We start from the raw sequence: 23,576 nt of genomic DNA, 5'->3' as shown, positions 1-23,576 counted from the left end.
TGAATGTTTATTATCTGTCTCCTGGTATATTGCAAAAGGGGCCCCCCAGCAATGCAGGTTGAGTATCCCTGGTCCACACGTGTTCACATACCAGAGTTATTTAACCATGAAGTCAAGATACACATACATGGTGGAAACTACTAACTCAAAAACTGTCTTAAGCCAAAGAATTCAAGTTAATTTAATGCAATAACAATCCAGCCAATGCTTCCAAGTATATTTGAATAAAAACGACAAATGGCTCAATCAACTCTTAATTTGCTAGTGGCATTATTCATTGAGTCTTATTCAGGAATAAATATTCTCACAATCCAAATAAGATTCATAAGTAACCCGTGTTCACATTTTAGTCATTCAATAAAATCTCTAATCATAAAAAAACATGATAAACTGCTTTATAAAAAGATAAATACAGTACAAATCTGAAGTCATCTGAAAATCAGGATCCATCAGTTTGCTCATGTCAGCACCAAGTAGAACAAATGAAATGACCGTGGCGTCAATACTGCAATCAAGGAGGTTACTGTTGTGCAAAACTGATACAGAATGTTAAAAAAAGTCCTTTCCCTTTATCATACCAGTAAACCGTACTGGGTCCAACCGAACTGTTTACTAATAATCTTTGCTATTCAGTGTCTTACAGTGGGACTAAGACAGGCTCTGGGCTCGTCTTCTCCCTTTCAACCGGTGATGAAACATGTGTGTGAGAGCATTTGCTCTCAGTATGACAACTTGAACTTCAAACCTTAAAAAAACCAACCGAGTAACCAATCGTAAAACCCCTAACCAAATCAATGCAACATAGACGCTTCAAAACAGTGTAAACTTTGCTGTATTTGGTTGCAAACGATTCATCTTAAGCTTCCACTGGAAGAGGTGTCCCTTTAAAATCCATCGATCAGATGGCTTAGTGGTGAGGATAAAATACCTGGAAAATAAGAAACTCACTTTTAGTGGCATAAAAAGCCTCGCAGCACAACACTGCCGACATGAACATTTCAGGAATGGATTTTAAATAGTGCTGATACTGCATTAAATAAAAGACAAACTCAAGTAACCGCCCGCCTGTGTTTGTGTGTGAGGGTTAACTCACCTTTACTTTCGTGTGCCGAGTGAGTTGGAAGGCGTCTTCTGCCAGGTTTGAACTGAAGGACTCTTTGCCGTGGCAGTCAGAGCTGAGGCCGTCGATGAGGCTGGCAGTGCCTGCTGAGGTAGTGTTGTACCCGCTGTCCACCTGAATGCACATGAAAAGCAGTCCGTATTTAGTTAGACAAACATGAACTGAGACATGAGAATTAATTCATTCAAGAGTTACTTAAAGCGACTCTTTAGCCCGGATGAAACGGCTCACACGAACCTGCATGCTGGAATCGTAGCGTATGCTGCTTCCCTCCGCCAGAAGAGAAACAAACATACGAGAGCTTTCTGTTGCCGACGCGTTGCCCATACGAGAGCTGGTCAGCTGTGCCGAAAGCCCGGCACCTTCCTCCTCTTCTTCCTCCAACCTCCCTTCGGTCCCTGCGTCCTTGCCCTCCTCCATTTTCACAGGTTCCATAGGGGCCAAGCTAACTCTCTCAGTGTCGGCGTGGTGTGCGTCAAGGGCCAGGGGCGAGGGTGAATCTAACTCCATTGGGGGGAGAGAAGAGGAGGAAGAAGAAGACGGAGAAGAGTAGGGGAGTTGGTGCTCAGCCTCTTGATTGTCTTGAAGCTTAGGGTTAAGGATCGGGGAGATGAGGGGAGGGGAGGCCCAGCAGCGGACTCTGGGTCTGGCATTGTGCTGGGACTCGTCTTGGCCATGGAGCAGGTGTGGGGAGCAGCTACGAATGGGAGAGCAACCCTCGACCAAGGGACTCTCGTTGCAAGGAGTGACATTTTTACCCAGTGGAGTAAAATTGCTCGGCTGCTTCCTCTCAGCTAAAGAAAGAACATAAGATTCAGTTTTAAGAGAAACTTGGAAACATTACCGCAGTGTCTATTTAAAAAATAACTAATCGTAAAACAATTCTGCCTTATTCCGTGTGCGTGACGAAACGTATAGTCTACCTGAGCATACGGGTGTGCGTTGCGCATGTGCAACAATAGGTGAAATTGTGGGCGAGACGAAGCCAGCGGGAGACGACCTATCGGGGAACAGAGGACTGGTGATGCTGCCGAGGCTGCAGTCCCGGAAGTGGCCATGCTGGATGGGACTGGACGAGAACTGACCCTACAGGAAAGAGACATTTTTGTTCGACAGTGCAAGTGTTAAATCAATAAACAGTTTGATCCATGTACAAGAAAGAATATTTTAAATCCTATTTGAAAATCAGTCAGCCAAAATCCTATGATACACGAGTGCTTAAAAGATAAGTCAATAAACAGAACATGGATTCTGGAAATAATTAGCATTTGCATCCCATACGCGTCTCCACTCACCGTAGAGGGAGTCGGAGCCGGCGTGCAACAGGACAAAGGGGAGGAAAAGTCAGGCGATACAGCCTCTCCCTCAGGACCTGCCACCCATCCTACAGCTCCCTCTGCTCGGTTTACAGAGAGCCTATCCTCTGCGACATGGCTTCTCTCTGGGCTTGGTGGGCTGGAGCAGTCAGAGTCGCTGTAAGCGCTCTGTCCATCGAGGAAGAGCTTCCGTCTTAAGGAGGAGGAACTGAGACTCTCCTGCATAGCATCACATGCTTCATGGTAGCAATAATAATCCCCTGAGATGGAAAAACATGGTGACTCGAGAGAAAATACTCTGTGATAACAGACTCTGATTTTATTGTAATGGCGTTTATTGGTGGCTTACCTAGTACTTTCTCCAAATTGAAAGACACGGGTAATGAAAGAATGGTCTGACAAGAAACTGCAAAATAAAAATAATTAAAAAGGTAATTAAAAAAACAAGTAAGAAGTTGGTAGAAAGTTCATCAAAACACTCTCAAAAAACACACCAACCTGATATTTTTTCTGGCTCTTCTACAATCATTGAAGACGTGGAACCTAAAAGACACAATACAGTCCCATGAGCACAAAATGCTTAAATAACATACAATACTGCAGGGGTGAAAATGTGACTATAAAAAGACTTTAGTCTTTAAAAGTAACAGAACAAAAACATAAACTTACTGTTCATATACATCTGAGGGGCTCTACGGGTGTCTGGTGCTGCCCAGGGCGAGGGCACAATGGCACCTTTGGTGAAAAACTTGATCGGGAGAAAGACAAATTTACATATTAACAAAATTAATCTATAAATCATCAATATATTAACTTCTCTATCCAATAGGATGTGGTTTAATAAGATTATCCATACCTGGTCAATAGCATTCTGTCGCTTTTCCTCAATGTCAGAATCCATCCTAGATGGGTAGAGAAAAGACAGACACCAGTAAATGACTTAATCTCTACAGGAAATTTCTGTTTTGTCATTAGGTCATCCATGATATTTGCACATCTACTGAGATGTCTGTGTTTCAGAACACACCTTGTCTGGCTCAGGTAAAAAGACTGTCTCTGGATGTCCTCTGGGTCTATGTGCACTGGGAGGAGACTGGCCATTTCATCAATAGACCAGTTAAACTTGGGTGGAGTCTGAGGGAGAAACAGAAAAGATTAGTTGTTTTGCTCCATCAGTAGAGCAAAAAAACGTGTGGACATATCACCATGTTTAGATATTTGCATTAAGAGATGTTTGACAAAGCAGGCCAGAGTAGTAGGGCCACATAATTGAGGTTATGAGTGCGAGTGAGGTGTTCAAACGGACCGCTTTACAAGGCTTGGACTTGAAGACAGATGGGCTTGGCACCAGGGTCTCGCGGAGGTGGTGGTAGTCATTGGGACTTTCAAATGGGTTTCTTATTGAAGGCCTGCCTGAAGTCTCTGGAGTGATCTGCAACGATAGCTCCACACGGTCCCCCATCTTAGATGAAATACTCTTCTGCATGAAGGAAAAGGACATTTTAGACATATAAATGACAAGGCATAATCCACTCAAAAGACAGCTTCCATGTTGTACATTGTTGTATTTTTGTTTAGTTAACGTTATATAAGTTCACTTAGCGTTACTTCTGTTACTATCGCGGTAGCCTTTCAAGGGAAGCAGTTAGCTAGCTCGCTTTCCCTTTAACGCTAGTGAAGGGATTTGGTTACACGATCCCTTCTGTCGTCTTTGCTCACACACCACTTTACTGAAATGTAAAAGGTACATATGTGTCAACGATTAAAAAACGATATGTAATTTCGGTACTTACAACTGTTAATGAGCCAGGACTTTCAACACCCAGATAACAAATGTCATTCAGCAGTCGGCAAACAATCGTCAGGGAGAATTCAAACCAACGTATATTTCAATTTCGCCCATAAGGATCGCTGACCAATAGAAACGTTGCAGAACGTTCGTGGGAACCAATCATCGAAGACCTGTCGTCACTTCCGGCAACAGTTTCGTGAGTTAGCTTAACAGGCAAGTTAGCTAAATAGCTGCTAATACAGCCCGTTAATGATAGTGCTTTTCGAATAGTGAATGCGAATAGTTTAACGTCTGGCTCACATATTAACAACAAAACGTAATCTTATAAGAGACCTTCTCAAGTCGTATGTATTAGCCACCTGCTAGCAAGCGTTGGCTAACGGGATTCAGGCTCACGTTACACTATGGCAAGTGCAGCAAATGCAAACCTCAACGCAGTCCGGGAGACCATGGACGGTACATATCTTGTTTACATCCTTAACATACAGTAGTGTGTGTATTTGTAAAATAAGCTGCCAGATACCATGTTTGTTTGCTAACCTCTAGCTTGCTCGTAATCGTATTGATGACAAAATGCATCGGACGTGAAGCAGTCAAGTTGTATATTGTGACAAGAAAATGAACCTAAAAAAGGATGTATGTCTAACTCAACGCGTTGCCTGCTTCCTCCAACAGTGCTGCTTGAGATCTCCAGGTTGCTGAACACGGGTTTGGACATGGAGTCTCTGTCGATATGTGTGAGACTGTGTGAGCAAGGCATCAACCCAGAAGCTTTGTCTGCAGTCATCAAAGAACTGCGTAAATCTTCTGAAACCCTCAAGGTACAAAAACAGGCTCCCAAAGAGCTGACTTTATTTTCAGAACATTAACATAATGAGAACATGTTGTGGGATGTGCACAAGGGTCCTGTTTACTAACATCCATAACTGCTGATCAATACTTATTTTTAAGGAATCACGTCTATTGCCAAAGTGAAATCACCCCACCTCATTGTAACGGCTAACAATAACAGTGAGAAGGATTGAAAAGCCTCACATTTTGGAATGTGTAACCAGAGTCTTGTGTTTGGTCGTTATTTAAAATAAATTACTTGCATGTGTTAGATAATCAAAACCGTCATACATTTTCTGTTTATCGATTAATCAAGCAATAATATATGCACTTATTCCGATGTTACATTTATGTAACTACGAAACCAGTGCTCAAAGCAAATGTAGTGTCAGACTGAACATTGAGACGCCTACAGCTGCTTTCTACATCATGCTTTTGGTATCGCTTCCGAAACAGCTTCTAAAATGCAAAATTGTTCATAGAGCTGTCCGATAAAACAATACAGAAAATGTGTCAGCCATCAGATTCTGCCATGCCATTTAATACAGCGGGAGCTCTCTAGTGTAGTTGTGGGTGTATTTGAATATTGTGCAGAATGGTGCATGTTTTACAGATATATTGCATTTCTATGATTTTTGCACTCACTTGATTTATGTATCGGCCTGAAAAAAAGTCAAATATGATCAGATTTCAAGAATGTATCCTTTTACACAGTTGTAGCCAGCCCATTACGCAGGTGTAATTTAATTTCATTAAAAAAAACAATATCGTGATCTCATAATTAATCGTGGCGATGCGTCACTGACACTTTTCTCTTTCAGGCTCCTGAAAACTGCACGACCTGAAGTTGCAGCTCGCCTCAGTTTGAGCTTGAATGGGAACACGCCCCGTCCCTGGATCTGTAACTACGATGGGCTCTCCAGCCAATCACATCTGCCAGTGTGTTGGCATCGTGTCCGCTGCGCCTTCGTGGTGACTAACTGTTCCTGTTCTGTGCTTTGACTTGTCCTGAGTTTTGTGTGGTGGAGGTGTCAACGCCAGTCCTCTTCCTCGACACAAATCTTCTCCTCCGACATGAGGGCATGCTCAGCCATTCTGCCTCAGATTTACCTGCAAGTTTCTCCTCCGGTCATTTGTATCGTGGAAGGTCAGAGTGGTTTTAGCATTGACATTCTGCCTTAATTTTAAGAGCATACCTACAATGTCTGATATTTAGCTTGTGTTGCACTTTCCATGAGAATTTTTGTTATGATGTCTTGAAATATCATTTGCTATGAATTGTTTAATTTTATTCTGTGTAAACATAATGCATTGCTTATACTTAATCCTTTTGATATTTCCATTGTCTGCTTAAGCATCAATGACGGCTCAAAGTCCAAATTAAAATGTTTCAGTCAACAACCACAAGGTGGTGTTGTGTCATTCTTCTTATCCAAGGTGTTTATTGTTTTTACCTGCACGTTTCCACTATTATAGTTTCCCCAATGTTTGAGAACAGTTAATACTGAGATTTTATCAGCTACTTATTAAATCATATTTTCCCTATTTATTCACCATGATGTCTTTTTTCCCTTTGCAGCCTTGATCCCATTGTAGAATATAACAAAGCATTTTTCCCCAGTGATGTAATTCTTAATGGCTTTCAAATTGGTCTTGAGATTTACTAAAGGATTGTGCAAAGGAAATGATATTTCCTGTAAAACTAGGTAAAAGGGAACAAGATACAAACAGAGAGCATGCCGAGGTGATCACATCAACATGTACAACAGAGAAGACAGGAACACGGGTCATTCTGTACAGCAGGATGTCCCGTTGAACTTAAACCGTACCCCCTTTCTGTCTATCCACACACAAAAATCAAGATTTATTGCAAACTTGACAAAATAAACCTGTCTTTGATCAACCAGAAATGAAGCCTCTACATCATGTGTCTAAACCACAGAGCATTGTTTTGTTTCTCCACCGTCTGTGAAATAGCTCTATTCATCTTCGAGACGAGGGAAAATGCTGAGAGCACAGAACTTTCCTCCACAGGCCAATATACAGGCTAGAAGCGACCTCTCATCCTAAAGGGCTTGAATCGGTAGCTTGTGTGTGTGTGTGTGTGTGTCCTCTACGTGTGTGAGAGTTTAGGTGTTCATGCAGCGCTGTAGATGTCTACAAATGAGTAGCCCCCCAAGCCATCTTGACAGTCACGCCTCACCCCTCACAGGCCCACCACCGAGAAAGCCGGCGAGCGAGCTGGAGAGCGCGCGAGTGTGTGTAAGCATTTCTGTCTTCTCCTGCTTTGTCTCGCCATCTTGACTGACAGGCTGCGAGTCTAAATCTCTGCACCGCCGCTTTGATCTCTTAACACGGTATCTCTGTGTTCCTCAATACCAGCATCGTGTTAGCCAACTATGAGAGGCGCACAGATACGGCGCAGTGGCTCTCCTTGATCGCTCATGAGCCTAAACAACCCCTGGCCTCCATGGGGGGCGGAGAGGGGGGGGGGGCTGCAGGAGATGTTGATGGAGGGAGACCCACATTGAGACTCTTTTGCTTTTACAAAGAGTTATGCATGGCTTGATTGGCTACTGTGGGCGTGGGCTTCAGGATACATTGCTCTCTGATGTGTTTGAAGGGTTTCTCCTGATCCCAGGCAGATACTTTGATCTCTATAAAACAAAATATTCTCAAATCCCACAGTCCTGGCTGAGAGATTAGCGTCCATATATGCATAAACATCTAAGAGGTGTTCAACTAGGCCACTGGTCAGGTCACATGACTGTATAAACTTAAGCAGGTCCTCACGTCTGAACTTCTAAAGGTGTTTATGTTTGTATGTCTGATAATTATCCAGCCTGAGGATTATTTTTCTGATAAATGAGGGCAGTCTCATTTAAAAGTGAAAGATTACAGTTCAGGTGTGCTCAATGGATGTTACAAAAATAATTAGACCGGACTGATTAGAAGTTTCTTATGCATAAGGAAAGATGGTCTGTTGATGTTTGTACAAAACTAAATTACAAACATAGTGTCTCATGAAAACAACTACAATGTAGAGTAGACGGAGATATTAACCAAAAGTCAAAGATCTCTATGTGCACAGTTATATTTAGGTTACTAATTACCGTTAGCCATAAGCAGGTAGGTCTAATGGTCTCCCCGTAGGGACAGGCCTTTGTTTGTTATGTCCACTGCAAATTATATGATAATTTCATGGCTATAATGTTTTGAAGACTTTTTTACTGATGAGTTCTTCTGGTTAGATGTACAAAAACAACTTGAGTGGTGTGTCAAGGAAACTTTTTCAATTGTTCAGACATAATATCTCAGAGGTATCAAATTTGGCTGACATGTTTTACCGCTGACAAGATATTTTTGGTGTTTGATAAATCCATGTGCCTGGAAACTTATATGTGCATGACATACATAATATTTAATCATGCATCAGGTACTTTTCCTTGACTTTAGTTTATTTACTGTTAATTTTACCACATTTATACCACAGCTGTAGTTATTTCTCTGCTTTTTTTCTTCTTTTTTCTCTGGTTTAAAAGTCTATAAAATGCATATAAAATAATATATATGATGCATCGTAATACACTAGATTCAACCACGGAAAGTGACCAGCTTTAACTTTATCTTTAACAGACCTTGCAGCTTTAATTTCTTCTTTCATACAGCTTTAAGTGCAATTCTGAAGGGTGGACTTTTACTTCTAATTGCTTTGACATTGTGGTATTTCTACTTTTACTTAAGCAATCCGAATACTGTTTCTATCGCTGACAATACATTACATAAATAGATAGCAGCATTTTATTTTATTCATCCCCTGAAACCCACTTATTGACACCAAGAACAGTGGACATCCTGAAGAAATCATACTTCATATAGGTCTGTATTCTGGCACTAAAGTGATTTATTTATTAATATTTATGTAACCGATCGAACCTTCTTCAGCTCTGAGCCTTCCCAGAAAGGTGCTCCGTGACCTTGTTGGATCTTACTCCAATTCACCACCCTTGATGACATACAGGCCGCACTTAGACACCGTAGGATTAGACTATTTAGGTCCCAATTAAATTCACAGCAAGGAAATTGGATCATAAACTCTTTAAAGGATCGTTAACAATCATTAGACAGGATAATGGCATGGCAATCAAAATATGTAAAAAAGAATTTAAAAAACTTCCAAAGTCTTTTCGTGACTTTGTTATTTTTGGACATTTTCCAAGCTGATTAATGTAGAATTGATTGATTTACAGTTGTAATTAGCTGTCTTCTGCATAGATGCATAATAATCATATATCTCCCTGCTTGTTTTAAAGTATTAATTGGTTTCATTAACAAAAGCAGTTAATTGAATAACAATTAACAAAGTTGGTGATGGCATCAACGTTGCACGTGCAAAATCCCTTGTGTCTTCCTTATGATGATAATGAAGCCACCTTTTTATCAGATTGGAATTTTGTGTGTTGGACTATGTAATGACTAATATGATTTTGGGCTTATTAGTTTATTCGAGTGGCTCACTGAGGCGTTAAGCTGCTGTTGAGCACGTTGTGTTTAACAGCTAGGCACCATATGCCGCCTTAATCAGACATTGGAATCACATTTGGTTGTTAAATTGTCTTCCAATAAAAGCAGGTATAAAACAACTCAAGTTAATTCAATTCCAGGCGAGTTTGGATGAAGTGAACAGCTGTTCATGTTTGTTGAATTGTTTTTACATTCCGTCTCCTGTTTCTTTCTTTTTTTTGTCTTCTTCTGCTTTCTTTTTAAAGGTTTAACTCCAACAGCCTGATTGTTCTTCAACTTTTCTTGTATAAAATAGAGATGGAGGGTGGACTAGCTGTCCACTCTCCTTAAAAGAAGACAATGCCGGGCATATTGTAGTGACAGCTTGCATTGTGTGTGTGTGTGTGTGTGTGCTTAAAAGAAAGAGAGAGAGACAGGACAGAGCATGTGTGTGTGTATGTTAGAAAAACAGAAAACAGAGAATGTGTGTATGCGTGTGTGCATGTGTGTCGCAGTGACAGCTTGTATTCTCAGTGATTAATGATGTGCCGTGTGACTTGATAAGTGCTTCGGAGGACCAACGCTTGTTTCAATTAGACCTTGTGAAGGTCGCGACGCCGAGCCGGCCTCTCATTATCATATCCATAATCAATCCACATTATCATAGGAGAATGTGGAATGTATGTGTGATATCTTGGTCACACACACACACACATTCAAGAGATGAGCACACACATAGACACCTAATCACATTCCAAAACACAATGACGTACACTCTCGCTCACAAGAGCACACACACACACACACACACCCTTCACTCCAAGTTGATTTGAACCATAACAGTGGCTGTCGGAACGGATTGTCTGTTCAGATTAAGAGTGTGTTTCTGAGAATTAAGCAGCGTTGATGGTGGTGGCATTTCAGATCCCCTCTGCAGACACAAATGCCAAAACATCATTCTGTCATCCCCTCCTTCTCACACACACGCACACTCGCACTTAACCAGGACCCTGGGGCATTTTTAATAGAGGCGAAGTGATTCGTATGTTTTTACTCCTCTAATGAGAACAGATTGAGTGGTATTTACACTTCATCGGCTGATCTAACCACCTACACATTTCCCTCGTGCTTCCTCTGCTCACTGGCCAAAACAGACATGTGGAAAGGACCAGAGCTTGGCTTTCAAACAGCGACACAACATGAGTATTATCTTGGTCTCTTTGGCTCAAGGCGGCACCACGGCAAGATAAAGACGAACAGGAAAACTGTAGCTAGATTTAGTTTCTTAAAAGGAGGCCGTGAGTATTTGTCTCAGACCGGCAAAAAATGTTGAGGAAAGGAGTCTGAAACCAGATTCAAATCTCTGGCAAGCACATTGGTTCAGCGAATGTTGAATTTAGCCAGTAAGTCTACCTGAGATCATAACATAGGCCTAAAAAAACAGCAAACACAGCTCTCCTATTTCATCCGAGAGCATTCAAACAACAAGCTAATGTAGAATAAATGATACAAAAACATGAATCAAGGCAAAAATCACACACTACTGGAGCAATTATATGACTCGAGATATACCAAATTAATCAGCTCTGTAATATTCAGTGCGGGGAGAATTTCTCCAGGTGGTCAGGATTGCAAAGTCTAATGGGGGGGAAACGAGCATCGCTCTCCTCTTTTTCAAACTCCCGATGGACAGTTAAAAAAAAAAAATAGGACAACTATCGATGCAGCAGAAGCAGAAATATCATCTTTTTTTTATTCCATGCATCCTTCTTCCTTGTAAAACAGCCCACTCCAATGCTGACCTAGATGACATCACTTGAGAAACTTAATCAACTGTCACACATCTCCCTCAGAAACTTTCCGTAACACGTGGAAGGAGATTGGATGAACCGTCTGTCAATCAAAGCCTGGTAGAAATGTGAAATCAGGAGTTTATTACACTTTATGTATTTCTTCTCCTGGGTATGGTACGCTGTATACTTCACTTACTGGAGACATTTTGCAGCAAGTATCGGTTCATTGTTTCATTTCATGGGACTTTAAGCACAATAGCTGCAGTAGGAATTAAACCTATGACCTTCCTGTTGTGAGACAAAGTCACTTCCCACCAGGGCATCCTGCAATATTGCTAACAGGGTTCTCTTGAAAAACTGGTTGCTTAGCAGACCTTGGACGGATAAATTAAAATGAAAAATTAAACAAAATCCACCATCTAAGGTTAAAATCACAGATGATTTATTAGGACTGACATATTACTCATCAGGCCCTTGTTCATGTCACCATTTGTAGGCTAACTGGGTTCATATCAGTAAATCTATTATCAGAGGACGCCACAAGCCTGAAAAGTTCCCGTGCACTGCGGCCTGGGAGGTTAAAACTGAACGTCTCACTATATTAAACACTTAAAGGTGGGAATGAATCAGCTGCTTAACACTGATGGCTTTATCGTGTATTTTCTACAGATGGAGAAAGAGAGTCGTGACATTTCTTTTTGGCAGGGAAAAGGCCATACTCAGCAGGAGTTATCAAAGGCAAAAAGTAAAAAGTTCTAGCTATCTCTCTCTCCCCCTCCTCTCTCTCTCTCTCTCCTCTTCCCCTGGAGATACTCATGTTAAGCATAATTAAGCAGATTTGATTAGCATCAAGCCTGGCTTCCTCTCTTGACTTTTAATGAATGTAAATCTACCATCTACATCCTAAAGATTAATTTCTGCCAATTAAAAAACACAAGAGGGCTTATTGGAGAGAGAGGGGGGGTCGGGAGGAAAAGAGTGTTAAAGTCCTTTGAGTTGGAGTACAGTCGGAGTTTTATCCTCTTCCCCCTTGTCTTAGGGTGAGTCTCTGGAGATCTGTGTCTCTCTCTCCCTCCCTCCCAAGATCATTATCAGCACAATGTTCCGTGAAAGCCACTTTGAAAGGACTGCGAGCTCATATGTAAATGATGGGAGTGTGTGTGTGAGTGTGTGTGTGTGTGTGTGTGTGTGAGAGTGAGGGGTGGGGGGGATGGGGGTGCTAGATGAGGATACAGTACAGTTAATAGGTAAAAAGGGTCAATTTGTCAAGACAAGGTTATTGCCCCCTGAGCTTTTCTCTCATCTTTCTGGTTCGACTCTTTTTTGGATCCCGTTTGATTCAAATTCAGATTTAGTTTTATTGATGCTTTAAGATCACGATGGTACAAACAATTTAAGGACAAAACAATGGCACCCAGGAGGAATGAGGTGCAATGTAGGATATTTGGACAAAATATGTAATGACAAAATGAAATAATTTTGTTATGAATAAGTATTTTTTCCTTAACTTCTCCATATGCTTTGATTTTTACCATCAAATAAAAAAAGGTGTTGTCATTAAAAAGAACAGATGTATTAGTAGTATGTTAATTTATTGTAACTTATTTAAATTGAAACTCTTTACATTGGACATAAAGTTCCCACCATACCTCCTTGACGTGCCACTTTAACTGATATGGTTTCAAATTGTATTCAAGACTCTTCTCAAGGTCCTGTTTGTATTTTTCTTCCTCTGCGATAATCAGATTTAACAAGTCTCTCGTAAAGCGTTTAAACATGGATAATATTTGCTCTCAGGACATATAACTACAGTAATCAAGACATGTTTTTAAAGAGATAATAGGCTACAATTATACAACTATTAGTCACAAACGATGTTGTGGGAAGCTGATGCCATGAAGGTTTAAAATGCATTAAAGAAGACTGATTGAGTGCCGTCAGAAGCATTAATACTAAAATGTCGTTAGGCGTTCATAAATAGGCTTATCCAAAGTTTATGTAGGCTAATCTTTGCTCTCTCCCTCTCCTCTCTCTCCCTCTCTGTTAATGTGTCTCTCACTCTCGAAGAACAAACCCAGGCTCCACCTCTTTATGATAATGTGACAGTAGCATCTCCAGCTCGGAGACAAGCCTCCTCTCGTTCTCATTCAACTATGTGATCTGTTTTCCCCACACACGGACCCGGTCTCTTCTCCTCTCCTCTTCTCGTGTCCCCCCCCCCCCCTTCTTCTCCTCCTCCTCCTCCTCCTCCTCGGCGCACTCAATGCGCACCTCCCTCTCGCAAAGGAACCCGCATTTGTCCGGCGAAGTTACTTTCTCAAAATAGTTGAGTTTGAAGTTTACTTTTTTACTTTAATACCTTCGGACCATGACGACCATGACAACCGCGGCTGCTCCGGCTCTGCTCCCCGCCGCTACACTCGGTCACCACCCGGCGCCGAGCTCCGTCTCTCCGGCCACCGACTCTCCGCCACCTGCGGCCCCGTCCGCCGCCTCCTCCCCGGCTCCTCCGCTGGCGCACCCGGCGCTGCTTCACCAGTTCCGGGCGGAACTCTTACTAGCGAACGGGACGCCGCTGAAAAGCGGCGCGGCCCCGGTGTCCAGCAGCGGTAAGCCGGTGTACGCCACCCCGTCGCCCGTGGAGAGCACGCCGCAGAACAACGAGTGCAAACTGATGGAGGTGAAAGGTGCCAACCTGGCCTCGTTCACGGTGAAAGACACGGAGCTCATCTGCCTGCCTCAGGCTTTCGACGTGTTCCTCAAGCACCTGGTCGGCGGGCTCCACACCGTCTACACCAAGCTCAAACGACTGGACATCGCCCCGGTGGTGTGCAACGTGGAGCAGGTCCGGGTGCTGCGGGGGCTCGGGGCCATCCAGCCCGGGGTGAACCGGTGCAAACTCATCTCCAGGCAGGACTTCGAGACGCTCTACAACGACTGCACCAACGCAAGGTGAGGCGGGGGGCGGGAGACCGGACGGGGGTGACGGTGTGACCCGGTGGTGACGGGGCTGATGGAGGGTTACAGTTGGTGTTTTCAAGCTGCAGCAGGTGGGGTTATCTAAAGCAGGTATAGCTTTTGCAGAAGGGAACACACATTTTGTGTTAGTATCTTTATACTATCTGATATCAGTCTGGACACAACTTCCAGGATTCATCACAACAATCTAAATAATATTGCAAATTGTGAGTGAATGATAGTTAACGATAAGTTTGCAACAGCCTTATAGGGTGGGCCTCCATCCTAATATGTATCCGGCTCTATCTTCACTCTGATATCTGCATGAGCTTCCTCTCAATTAAAAACTAATAGAGTCTTCTAGAAGCCACTGTTCAACATGTACACTGTGGTGTACAGGGACAAGGAATATTACATGAATTAATTAGTCTTAAAATATGATCTCTTTTTCATTTGTATTGGCGGTTGTATACTATTTGATGATGGCTCCTTTTTTAAAATGATTTTCTTCCTCTCTGCGGGGCCTGTCACTATTTACCATTTTAACAGATGATAAAAGCTGCGATAATTAATTTTAGTAATCCTAATAAAAATAATTGTAAAAAGTTTGTCATGTTATCAAACACTATGATCTCTCGCTCTCTCTGACACACATACACACGGTCTCTCTCTGACACAGACATACACACACAGACACATGCACGCATTGAATCTGACACTGTCATTCTGAGAAATTGATTCTTCACAGAAATTAATTAATTTTCATTTGGCCCCAAGCGGCAGCTTAAATCAGGACAAGCTCACTCACTCACTCACTGATCCCTTTGCTCTCTCTCTCCTTCCCTCTCCTCCTCTCCCTTTCTCTCCCTCCTTAATAACTCGCTGTCTTATCATATCAACACTCTTTAGCCCTGAGCATCAGAACAGAGGAGATGATTAAATGAATTCTCGGTATTTATGATGCGATTATGTAAATTAGCTGTTTTGCAGAACTCTGATGGTGACCAACTACATGGGTCATCAATCCAATGCGCCACAGAGATGTTTGGATAAAGGGTCCATAAATTGGCTGGGATTCGTGGTTTCCTGGCGCTTCAGTCTGCTGTTGTGCAGACCACATGCTCATAACAGCATGGGTTTGAATCCAGTTGAGTTTGGATTAGCCCTGGTTTGGGGAATTTATATTATTTGATAGTTAATCCCTGCTCCTTGGAGCATGAATGATCCAATTTACACCTGCCATTAAATACAGAAAGAGGATGTGCCAAGATGTGTTCAGATAGACTTCAAAAAACAGCCTGATTTGGCAATGTATACACCTCCTCATTTTGTAGTGGTTCCTGGGTGGAGGTCAAATAATTCAGGTGCTTTATTATGGCTCTACTTTAATCTTTAAGCTTTGATGCAAGCGTTGACTTGTTGAGAAAAACCAGAGACACACTCAAAAGAAACAAACCTCCATGAGAATCAGCTCCCAGCTTCATGTGCATGGATTAGCACCTGCGCTTAAGCGTCTGAGGCCCCCCAACCAAGACACAATCCAGATGCATCTTCTGGCTGCTTTGGGATTTCTCGCGTGTCAGGTGTTAATGGGAACGTTGTTATACAACCGCTGAAAATACACAACCTCCGCCGTCTCTAATTACCCACGCAACACTCAAACAGCCTTTAGTTAATGAGATCTGAAAACATCACTCGACTGAAATCTTCAAACGACTTCCGTGATTCTTTGTCTGAGGGCTTCAAATGTGCTGTGGTGGCCATTAGCATCATCCCCCGAAGTAGACGTTTCTAAGTGATCCCTGGTGTGGATAGACGAACATATAGGAGCAGGTATTAAAAAAAAAAAAAAAAGTGGGACTCTGGATGGTTATCGCTACAGCGGGGAAGGCCGAATTCATCTCCGAGAACATGATGTTACGGCTCCCTGACAGCGTCAGGGCTCAGTGAGGTTTTTTGTAACTGATTAAGACAGCCATCACTTATTATTTTCCAGTCCAGTACAGTCCGACAGGCTGGAGGGGAAATAACAGCCTTGTCTGATAGTTTAACATGACTAACAGGATGCTTTACATGGATTCCTCCTGTTTATTCTTTTGGCTGTTTGTTCATTCATTGGCTCTTTTTAGAAAGATTAAACACAATTGAAATTATGAAAATGTCCTTTGTTTATTACTGTCTTTCTATCTCCTCTTTGTCTCACTCTTTACTCCAGTTGTGCAAGCACACACACACACACACACACACACACACACACACACCCTGACCACTGACTCATCAAACCATGAAGAAGGGCAGACTTCAGCCTCAGTCGAAGCCTAGTTGTAATTCATGCATAGGTGGCATACAAACACACACACACTCTCTCTGTCATCTCCTAACACACAAACTCACACGGTCACGCCTGTGTGTTTGCTGGCTTTTGCTGCTAAATGACATTAGTTCCACAGAGAGAACATGGCGTGCAGGAGGCAACCTGATCCTCCGTCCTTTTCTTTCTCCCCCACAAAGGAACAGTTTCATTCTCTGTTTGGAACACACATCAAACAGCTCGCTCAGGTCAAACTGTGTGTGTGTGTGTGTGTGTGTATGCATATACTGTACATATATACTGTTTGTAAACTCGTTGTGGAGCCCCCAACATAAAAGTTGTATAGTGTGGCGAGGTAACTATGAGAACAAAGCATTTTTTTACAACACATCTTTTGCACAAAGACCTGAAAAGTAGCACAACATATGTGTTTTCTAAGCAATGCTTAAATAATAAGTTCATCTGAATTACTTGATGTCTTCTATGCAGTTTGGGTTTTGTTTACCTCTATTTTAGGAGATACACTGACTTTTGCTTGTGATGGTATAACAAGTGCCTGACCAGAAACAATGTCCTGGTTACTTTATACGACAGATAATGGTTTTCAGATGACTTGATTCCTCTTCAGACCTCCTTCAGGAATAGAATCAACTTTGGGCAAACAAAAAAATAACTTAATAAAATTCAACAATTAATGATAAATGAGACAAAGTGGCCTGCGGAGTGCAACAAAAGCTCCTCCTTTGTGTTTCTCTGTGGCAAACCTCGGCCGCATAAGTTGGCATCGGCGAGCCGGCGTTGTGTGTATGTGTGGGAAGGTGGACTCCTCAAAGCCGAGCCCCACTGCCAAGCCATAACTCACTGTCAAAGTCAGCAGCATTAGGATGAAGGGGAGGAGGAGGATGTGTGTGTGTGTGTGTGTGTTAGGATGGGGTGATTATCTCAACTTTAACCTCTGCACTCTTTTGATGTTTTATAGAGAAGAACACGATGAGATAGAAAGGGCCTCTGCGTTTTCCACTATGACAGGTTTTAATAGAGTACACACACACACACACACGCACACGCACACCCCCCCCCCCCCCCCACACACACAGTCTTGACATCGTCTTGACCCTGGAATGTGGGAGAGGAATGCTAGGCAGTATCAGTTTAGAAGATCAGATTCTTGCCGCGATCAAACGTCCTGTGTATGTGTGTGTGTGTGTGTGTTTTGTCCTGCCTGCTCCTTTCATGACATCATCACACAGGCTTTCCTAATAACAATGCCGCATAAAGCTTTTTATTTTTTTTCCAGCCCTCGATTTTGAGAGGAAGATCACAACATCAATCTTTCCCTGCCTCCTCTGACCAGCAGCATAAGTCTTCCTACGAAACGGCGACAACGATATGATTTATCAAACCGGACCGTGACGGCGAATACAAACCCCGTGTGATAAACACAGATTGAAAGGATGGGAGCATGGGAGCTGTAAACCGGCGCTAATATATTCCAAACAAAATCTTGTTTGAGCTAGTTCTCCGAGACACACTCACGTAAACACACACACACAGCTGCTACCTATCAGCACCTCAGTCTCTCCAAGTCAGTAGCTGTTCCACTGTTTTGACTGCAACACTTCCTCTTCTTTCATGACTTTTCTTTTTCCACACTGTGTGTGTGTGTGTGTGTTAGCGGGGAAGAGAAAGATCTGTCATCTTTGTTATGTTTTGTTTCTGTTCCACCTGTGCTAAGCTTCAGCTGCCATGTTTGGCGTTTCATGTTTCAGGTAACACACACACACGCACAGACACACACACACACACACACACACACACACTAAGCGAAGCTAAGCTTGGAGGGCAGACCTCAATGTACAGATAACCTTTTTCTCATGTGTGGTTGTGTGTGTGTGTGGCCGGAGCATTGGCATGAGGGAGGACGTCTGGGTGAGATTTTAATTAAAGTTTGAGACAAAGAGGTCATAAGCCATACACCCCCTCACACACACACACACACACTTTATATCCACACACACACACACAGAATGAACTGTTTTCTCTCTCCCCCCTCCTCTCTCTCATTCCATCCCCACAGCTTGATGACTTTTCCATGAAAGGCTTTTTCATTAATCCTACCTCAGGGAACCGGTGCTCTCCAACCTCACACACACACACACACGCACGCACGCACACACACAAACACAGACACGCACACACTCACTCACAAAACACACTTGCATGTTTAACACACACATGGACCTCCCTCTACGGGTCACTTTGATGTACCAACGCACTTGCAGACTAAACACAAAATTAGGTTCCAGTTCTTTATGCCCCCTAAAAATCAACATATACACACCCACTAACAAGAACACAACACACACACATGCCATTAATTAGTGTGTGCATATAAACAGTATTAAGGGAAAGGGAAGCGGCTGCTGTAAAAACCAACCACAGACTTTGTGGTCTCAGTGTATTTTATTTCCCCTGACCGGTGTTGGCCTCTGCATTTGTGTGCACGTGTTTGTTTGTGTGTGTGCGTGTGTGTGTGTGTTCATTTAAGGTGTTCCAACATCAGTTGCAGTGGAACTATGTTGCTTTACCTTCAAACTTGAAAACTAAAAATACATTTCCTGCTTTTGTTAAGCACAGTATGCTTCTCAATATGCACTGTAAAAAATAATGTGTGTTGTGAATGCACCCCCGCTAACAGACACACACACACACGCACAAACAGACACACACACACACAGACATACATCCCTCTTGCACATTCCGTCTGTCTGTCTGTCAGTGTGTGTGTGTGTGTGTGTGTGTTAACATGTGAACATTTACCTGAGTGTGTCTTTCTCCCTGTCTGTATGTGTGTGTGTGTGTGTGTGTGTGTGTGTGTGTGTGTGTGTGTGTGTGTGTGTGTTATCTGATGTCAGCTGTCACATCCCAGTCGGTCTGGGCCCATAATAAGAGACAATAATAACAACTCATTAAAACTGAGGGCAGGAACTGTGGAGCTCATCGGCTCATCAAATTAACCTTTGAACACTTCATACACACACACACACACACATATATCACACACAACCACACACACACACTGGTGTGCACTCACACACACACACACTCAAGCTACCTGTTTTTCTCCCACAGTTAGTGACTACCCAATCTTTCCTTCTGTCTTTGTGTGTGTGTGTGTGTGTGTGTCCCACCCCTCTCAGCCAGTGGGTGTGTCAACAGGGGATTGGTCCTTTCTGCTGGGTAATTGATGAATTATATGCAATATGCAAATGGTGCGCCATTAATCTCCTGACTGACAGCTTCGTTTATGGGGCCTTAATGACGGCTGGATTAGATTCTAATTAAAATCTGCTCAAAGACACCCCACGCTAGGAAGCTGCTGCTAGTCCATCTCTCCCTCTTTTTTTAATTTTTTTTACTTCCCCACCTTTTCTCACTCTCTCGGACTCTCCCTTTATGCATTTCCTCTTGTCTTCTCCCCTCACTCCACATCTCTTCATCTTTCCCTCCATCTCCCTTTTCATCTTTATTGTTGATTCTTTTGCTCTCTGTCACGCATTCTTTTTAACTTCCCCTCGTCTTTTCTCCTCTTACACTGACTCCTGTCTTTTAATATCACACACACACACACACACACACACATACACTTCACAGCCCCATAATCGCCCACAAACTCATGTTATCTAATGTCAAGTTGCTCTGAAAGGAGATGAGCTGCGCTGGTTGTCATTAAGCCTGATGTGGCCCGTGTCATTTCCCCTGTCAGGACATTCACACCGTTTAGTCAGAGCCAAAGTGATGTCTGACAGCTTTTCACATACCTCCTCCAGGATTGATTGAGCATGCCTGGCTCAATCAAACCATGTGAATCTGCTTGTAGTCGCAGCCTTTATTGAGGAAGTGTGTGACATGGCGGGAAAAAAGAAAATGACCAAATGAGGAAAGGACGGAGAGGGAAGGAGGCGAGCAAACACATTTAATAAGCAAACAAATGAATGAGTAAGCTGAACAGTAATGAGGTGCTTTATTGATGCCATAGGAAAACTCATTTTTTGCTTGCTCGTATCCACAGGGAGCTCAGATTTGCTGTATAGAAGCCTTCCTGGAACGGCTCGGGTTTCAGTGTTTTGCTTGTTGACACTTCAGCAGTATCAGAGGTTTACAGACTGAGGGGCAGCTTCTATAACCACGCCGCCCATCACAGTCACAGCGTGAACAACGGAGGGGGTATTAAGTGTTAAACTGACTAATGACTAATGTTAAACCTGTGTTTTCTGTCTGCAGTTCGAGGCCGGGACGACCGCCCAAGAGGCTGCAGAGTGTGACAGAGGGCGGGACTCACCACCTGCTGTCCCACAGCGGCCTGATGCATGCAGGAATCATACCTCCTGCAGGTGACCACCCAGCCCTCACTACGCACATATGTACCCATGTGCACGCATTGTACAGACGCACATACTACCACTGTTGAGGGAAATAATATCTGACACCATATAAATTCTAATGTCCACTGTGCATCTGGAATTGACTAGTGGGGCATATTTCTAGTTCCAAAATCAAAAAATGTTTTTGCCAAATCAGTTTAGTTGTGTTAGATTTTCATGATTTGTAAAATGTTGCATTTCATTTTCCAATTTGCCTTTTTTAATGCAAAACTTAAAGATACGCTTTTGACAGATTCTTGTGAGCTATTTTCAGTTTCTCATAATTTTGTATTTCCTCTCTGATTTCTTTTCTACACTATAATAGCAGTCACAACAATATCGGTAACCTTTCGGTAAGCTGTACTCTGGATATTAATTACAACTCTTTTTCTAAGATGATCTACTTGACGCATGACACAGTATAGACTTCAGATATATTTGTTTCAAATCAAAGAATCAATATACTTTTACTATCAAACCTCGACATGAATGAGGATCAGTCAGACACATCAGAGCCTCTGGTCCAGCATCACGTAACAAGGGGATAAGGAAAAAAGTAGATATATTATTAATAATGTTACTTTTTTTAACACAAATTGCAGTTACTGACACATGTAGTAAGATACAGTTCTTAAATGCAAAGGTATGACATGTGGAAATATCAAACATAATTTATAAGAATAAATAGAAGAATAAAAGATCAAACAGAAAACTAACAATGCAAATAATTGTATTTATTATGCTTTTGGGAGACAACAAAACATTTGATAATATATTCATATATTATTCGGTGAAAAAAGTCACACTCAAAACAAGTCAATTTACTTTGCCAGTGTATTCTGTATCACAGATCCATTAATAGGAGAAAGACTATCTGGCTCTCTAAATCCCTCTTTTCACTTTCCATGAGGTCAAGGTTTGTAATTCTTCAGAATTGTACAGAAGTAAAAGTGGAAATCCCTCTTTTGGCTCCATGAGCTGCTCTAAACAGTGAATTAGTGACACATTGTTGCTTCAGCCCTCAGAGGCGCTGCTGGAAAAGTTCATATTCTGTCTCTTTTCAGCTGTCGGAAAGTGAAAGCAATGACCTGGCAGCGGAGTTACTCCCATCAGTTTCAAGAAAAGAGCAGGTTGCTTATGCAGGATAGACACAGGAGGTGGCACTATTCTATCCTGAACCCCCAAAATCATACATTTGATCCATCATCAATAGTGTGAGGAGGCGGGGTGCTGGGAGGTGACCTGTGTGTTGATTAATAGAATTAGCATACACGCTGCTGACACTCGAGAAACTATACTCATAACTTGCAAGTTGGCCTTTTTTTGTTGAATTATAAGAACACAAAGTCCTCAGTTAAGTTGAAGAAAAGATTCATAATTTAGGCCTTTGAAAGCACTTTTATGTTGCTTTAAAGTGTCTTGTTTAAATACAAAAAACGGGAATTAAAATGTATTTGGTAACTAGAAATTCTTCTTGTGTAAACGGCACTTAAGCAACTTAATTGTAAAGACAGAGTCTGTTTTGAATATTTGAACAGTGCTTGCGTAAAGCCATAGTGCTGCTTGTTCTTGTGACAAAGTGTGTACGTGTGTGTATACATGTGTGTGTGTGTGTGTTTGTGTCACAAAGAAAGGGAGAAAAGTAATTGTTGGCCCCTCGCCGCTCTCAAAGTTGCCCTTGGCTTTGTGCTCTTCAGTGCAACCTGATCTTTTCATTCCCTGCCTCAAAAGAAAGCCATTTTCTGTTAGCTCCGCTTCCTCTCGCTGTTCAAAGGTGCTTGAGAGTGTGTGTGTGTGTGTACGTGAGTGTTCAAGAGCATCTTTCTCAGTGGGAAAAGAGTCTTTTTCCACCAAAGGAGAGGGCACGGCAGCAATGTCAGCGCTACTGATTAGAGCTGGCCACATGAGAGGAGAGAAAAAGACAGAGAGCGGGAGGACATTTGAGCGTAAAAGGCAGAGAGAATCTTTGATGTCATCCTCCTTAGTCTCTTTCTCTCGCCTCATGCACTCACACACACACACACACGCAACACGGTGGCTTATGTCCTGCTGTGATGCTGACATTTGAAAAGGTAAAGTAAGGCGAGGGGATGGGAGGAGAGCAGGGAAGAGGGCAGAGACGAGAAGGAGAGAAGATGAGAAGAAAAGGAGCAATTTGTTGTGGTTGTCTACGTCTTAGACGGACTATTCATCGTATAAAGCTATTGTGTAGCACTCGGCAGTTCAGTCGGTTGCAAATGTTCAGATGTATCCAAGATCAGGAAATTAAGACTTACGGTTTGTTTGCATTTCCTCAAGTCGTGTTTGCACAGTCGTGCGGTTTGTCTGACGTTAATAATTCCCCGTGTTTGCCTGTGTGAGTGCGAGGGATATTTAATTTTCTGTGGCATTAGATGGAGTTTTAAAGGTTGATCTGAGGGTCAAACTCCCATCTGAGGTTCAAGACACAAATTAAAATACGGCCGAGCCCTCCTGCCACATTGTGTCACTCTCCATTTCGTAATATCCAAAAGGGCACAACCCCCATT

General features: G+C 42.5%; 3 protein-coding genes across 5 annotated transcripts in view; 2 read left to right on the top strand and 1 right to left on the bottom strand.

Moving 5' to 3' along the window:
• Nucleotides 1-165: 165 nt before the first annotated feature.
• On the bottom strand, nucleotides 166-13,783 carry bora (bora aurora kinase A activator). 2 transcript variants are annotated; one of them, XM_056435462.1, is made up of 12 exons: nucleotides 13,715-13,783; nucleotides 3,743-3,916; nucleotides 3,464-3,570; nucleotides 3,293-3,338; nucleotides 3,106-3,184; nucleotides 2,935-2,979; nucleotides 2,786-2,842; nucleotides 2,416-2,696; nucleotides 2,044-2,206; nucleotides 1,358-1,914; nucleotides 1,094-1,234; nucleotides 166-928 (listed from the first exon to the last, which is right to left on the bottom strand). In XM_056435462.1, exons 2-12 carry the CDS (start codon nucleotides 3,896-3,898, stop codon nucleotides 908-910), a joined length of 1,653 nt encoding a protein of 550 aa, XP_056291437.1. In that variant the 5' UTR covers nucleotides 3,899-3,916; nucleotides 13,715-13,783; the 3' UTR covers nucleotides 166-907. The 2 variants fall into 2 exon arrangements, with proteins under 2 accessions (XP_056291437.1, XP_056291438.1); XM_056435463.1 differs by lacking the exon at nucleotides 13,715-13,783 and adding an exon at nucleotides 4,230-4,250.
• Nucleotides 4,411-6,466, top strand: mzt1 (mitotic spindle organizing protein 1). The gene is made up of 3 exons (XM_056435464.1): nucleotides 4,411-4,684; nucleotides 4,904-5,049; nucleotides 5,881-6,466. Exons 1-3 carry the CDS (start codon nucleotides 4,633-4,635, stop codon nucleotides 5,902-5,904), a joined length of 222 nt encoding a protein of 73 aa, XP_056291439.1. The 5' UTR covers nucleotides 4,411-4,632; the 3' UTR covers nucleotides 5,905-6,466.
• dachc (dachshund c) overlaps nucleotides 13,603-23,576 on the top strand; it is a 23,206-nt gene continuing 13,232 nt past the window's right edge. For both annotated transcript variants that reach the window (XM_056435461.1, XM_056435460.1), the window contains exons 1-2: nucleotides 13,603-14,307; nucleotides 20,909-21,018. In XM_056435461.1, the coding sequence (XP_056291436.1) occupies nucleotides 13,724-14,307; nucleotides 20,909-21,018 (694 nt within the window). In that variant the 5' untranslated portion in view covers nucleotides 13,603-13,723. The remainder of the gene's footprint in view (nucleotides 14,308-20,908; nucleotides 21,019-23,576) is intronic.

Source organism: Pseudoliparis swirei, chromosome 17, assembly GCF_029220125.1.
Source record: "Pseudoliparis swirei isolate HS2019 ecotype Mariana Trench chromosome 17, NWPU_hadal_v1, whole genome shotgun sequence".
Taxonomy (NCBI): Eukaryota; Metazoa; Chordata; class Actinopteri; order Perciformes; family Liparidae; genus Pseudoliparis; species Pseudoliparis swirei.
This window is presented reverse-complemented; position numbering and strand designations above follow the sequence as displayed.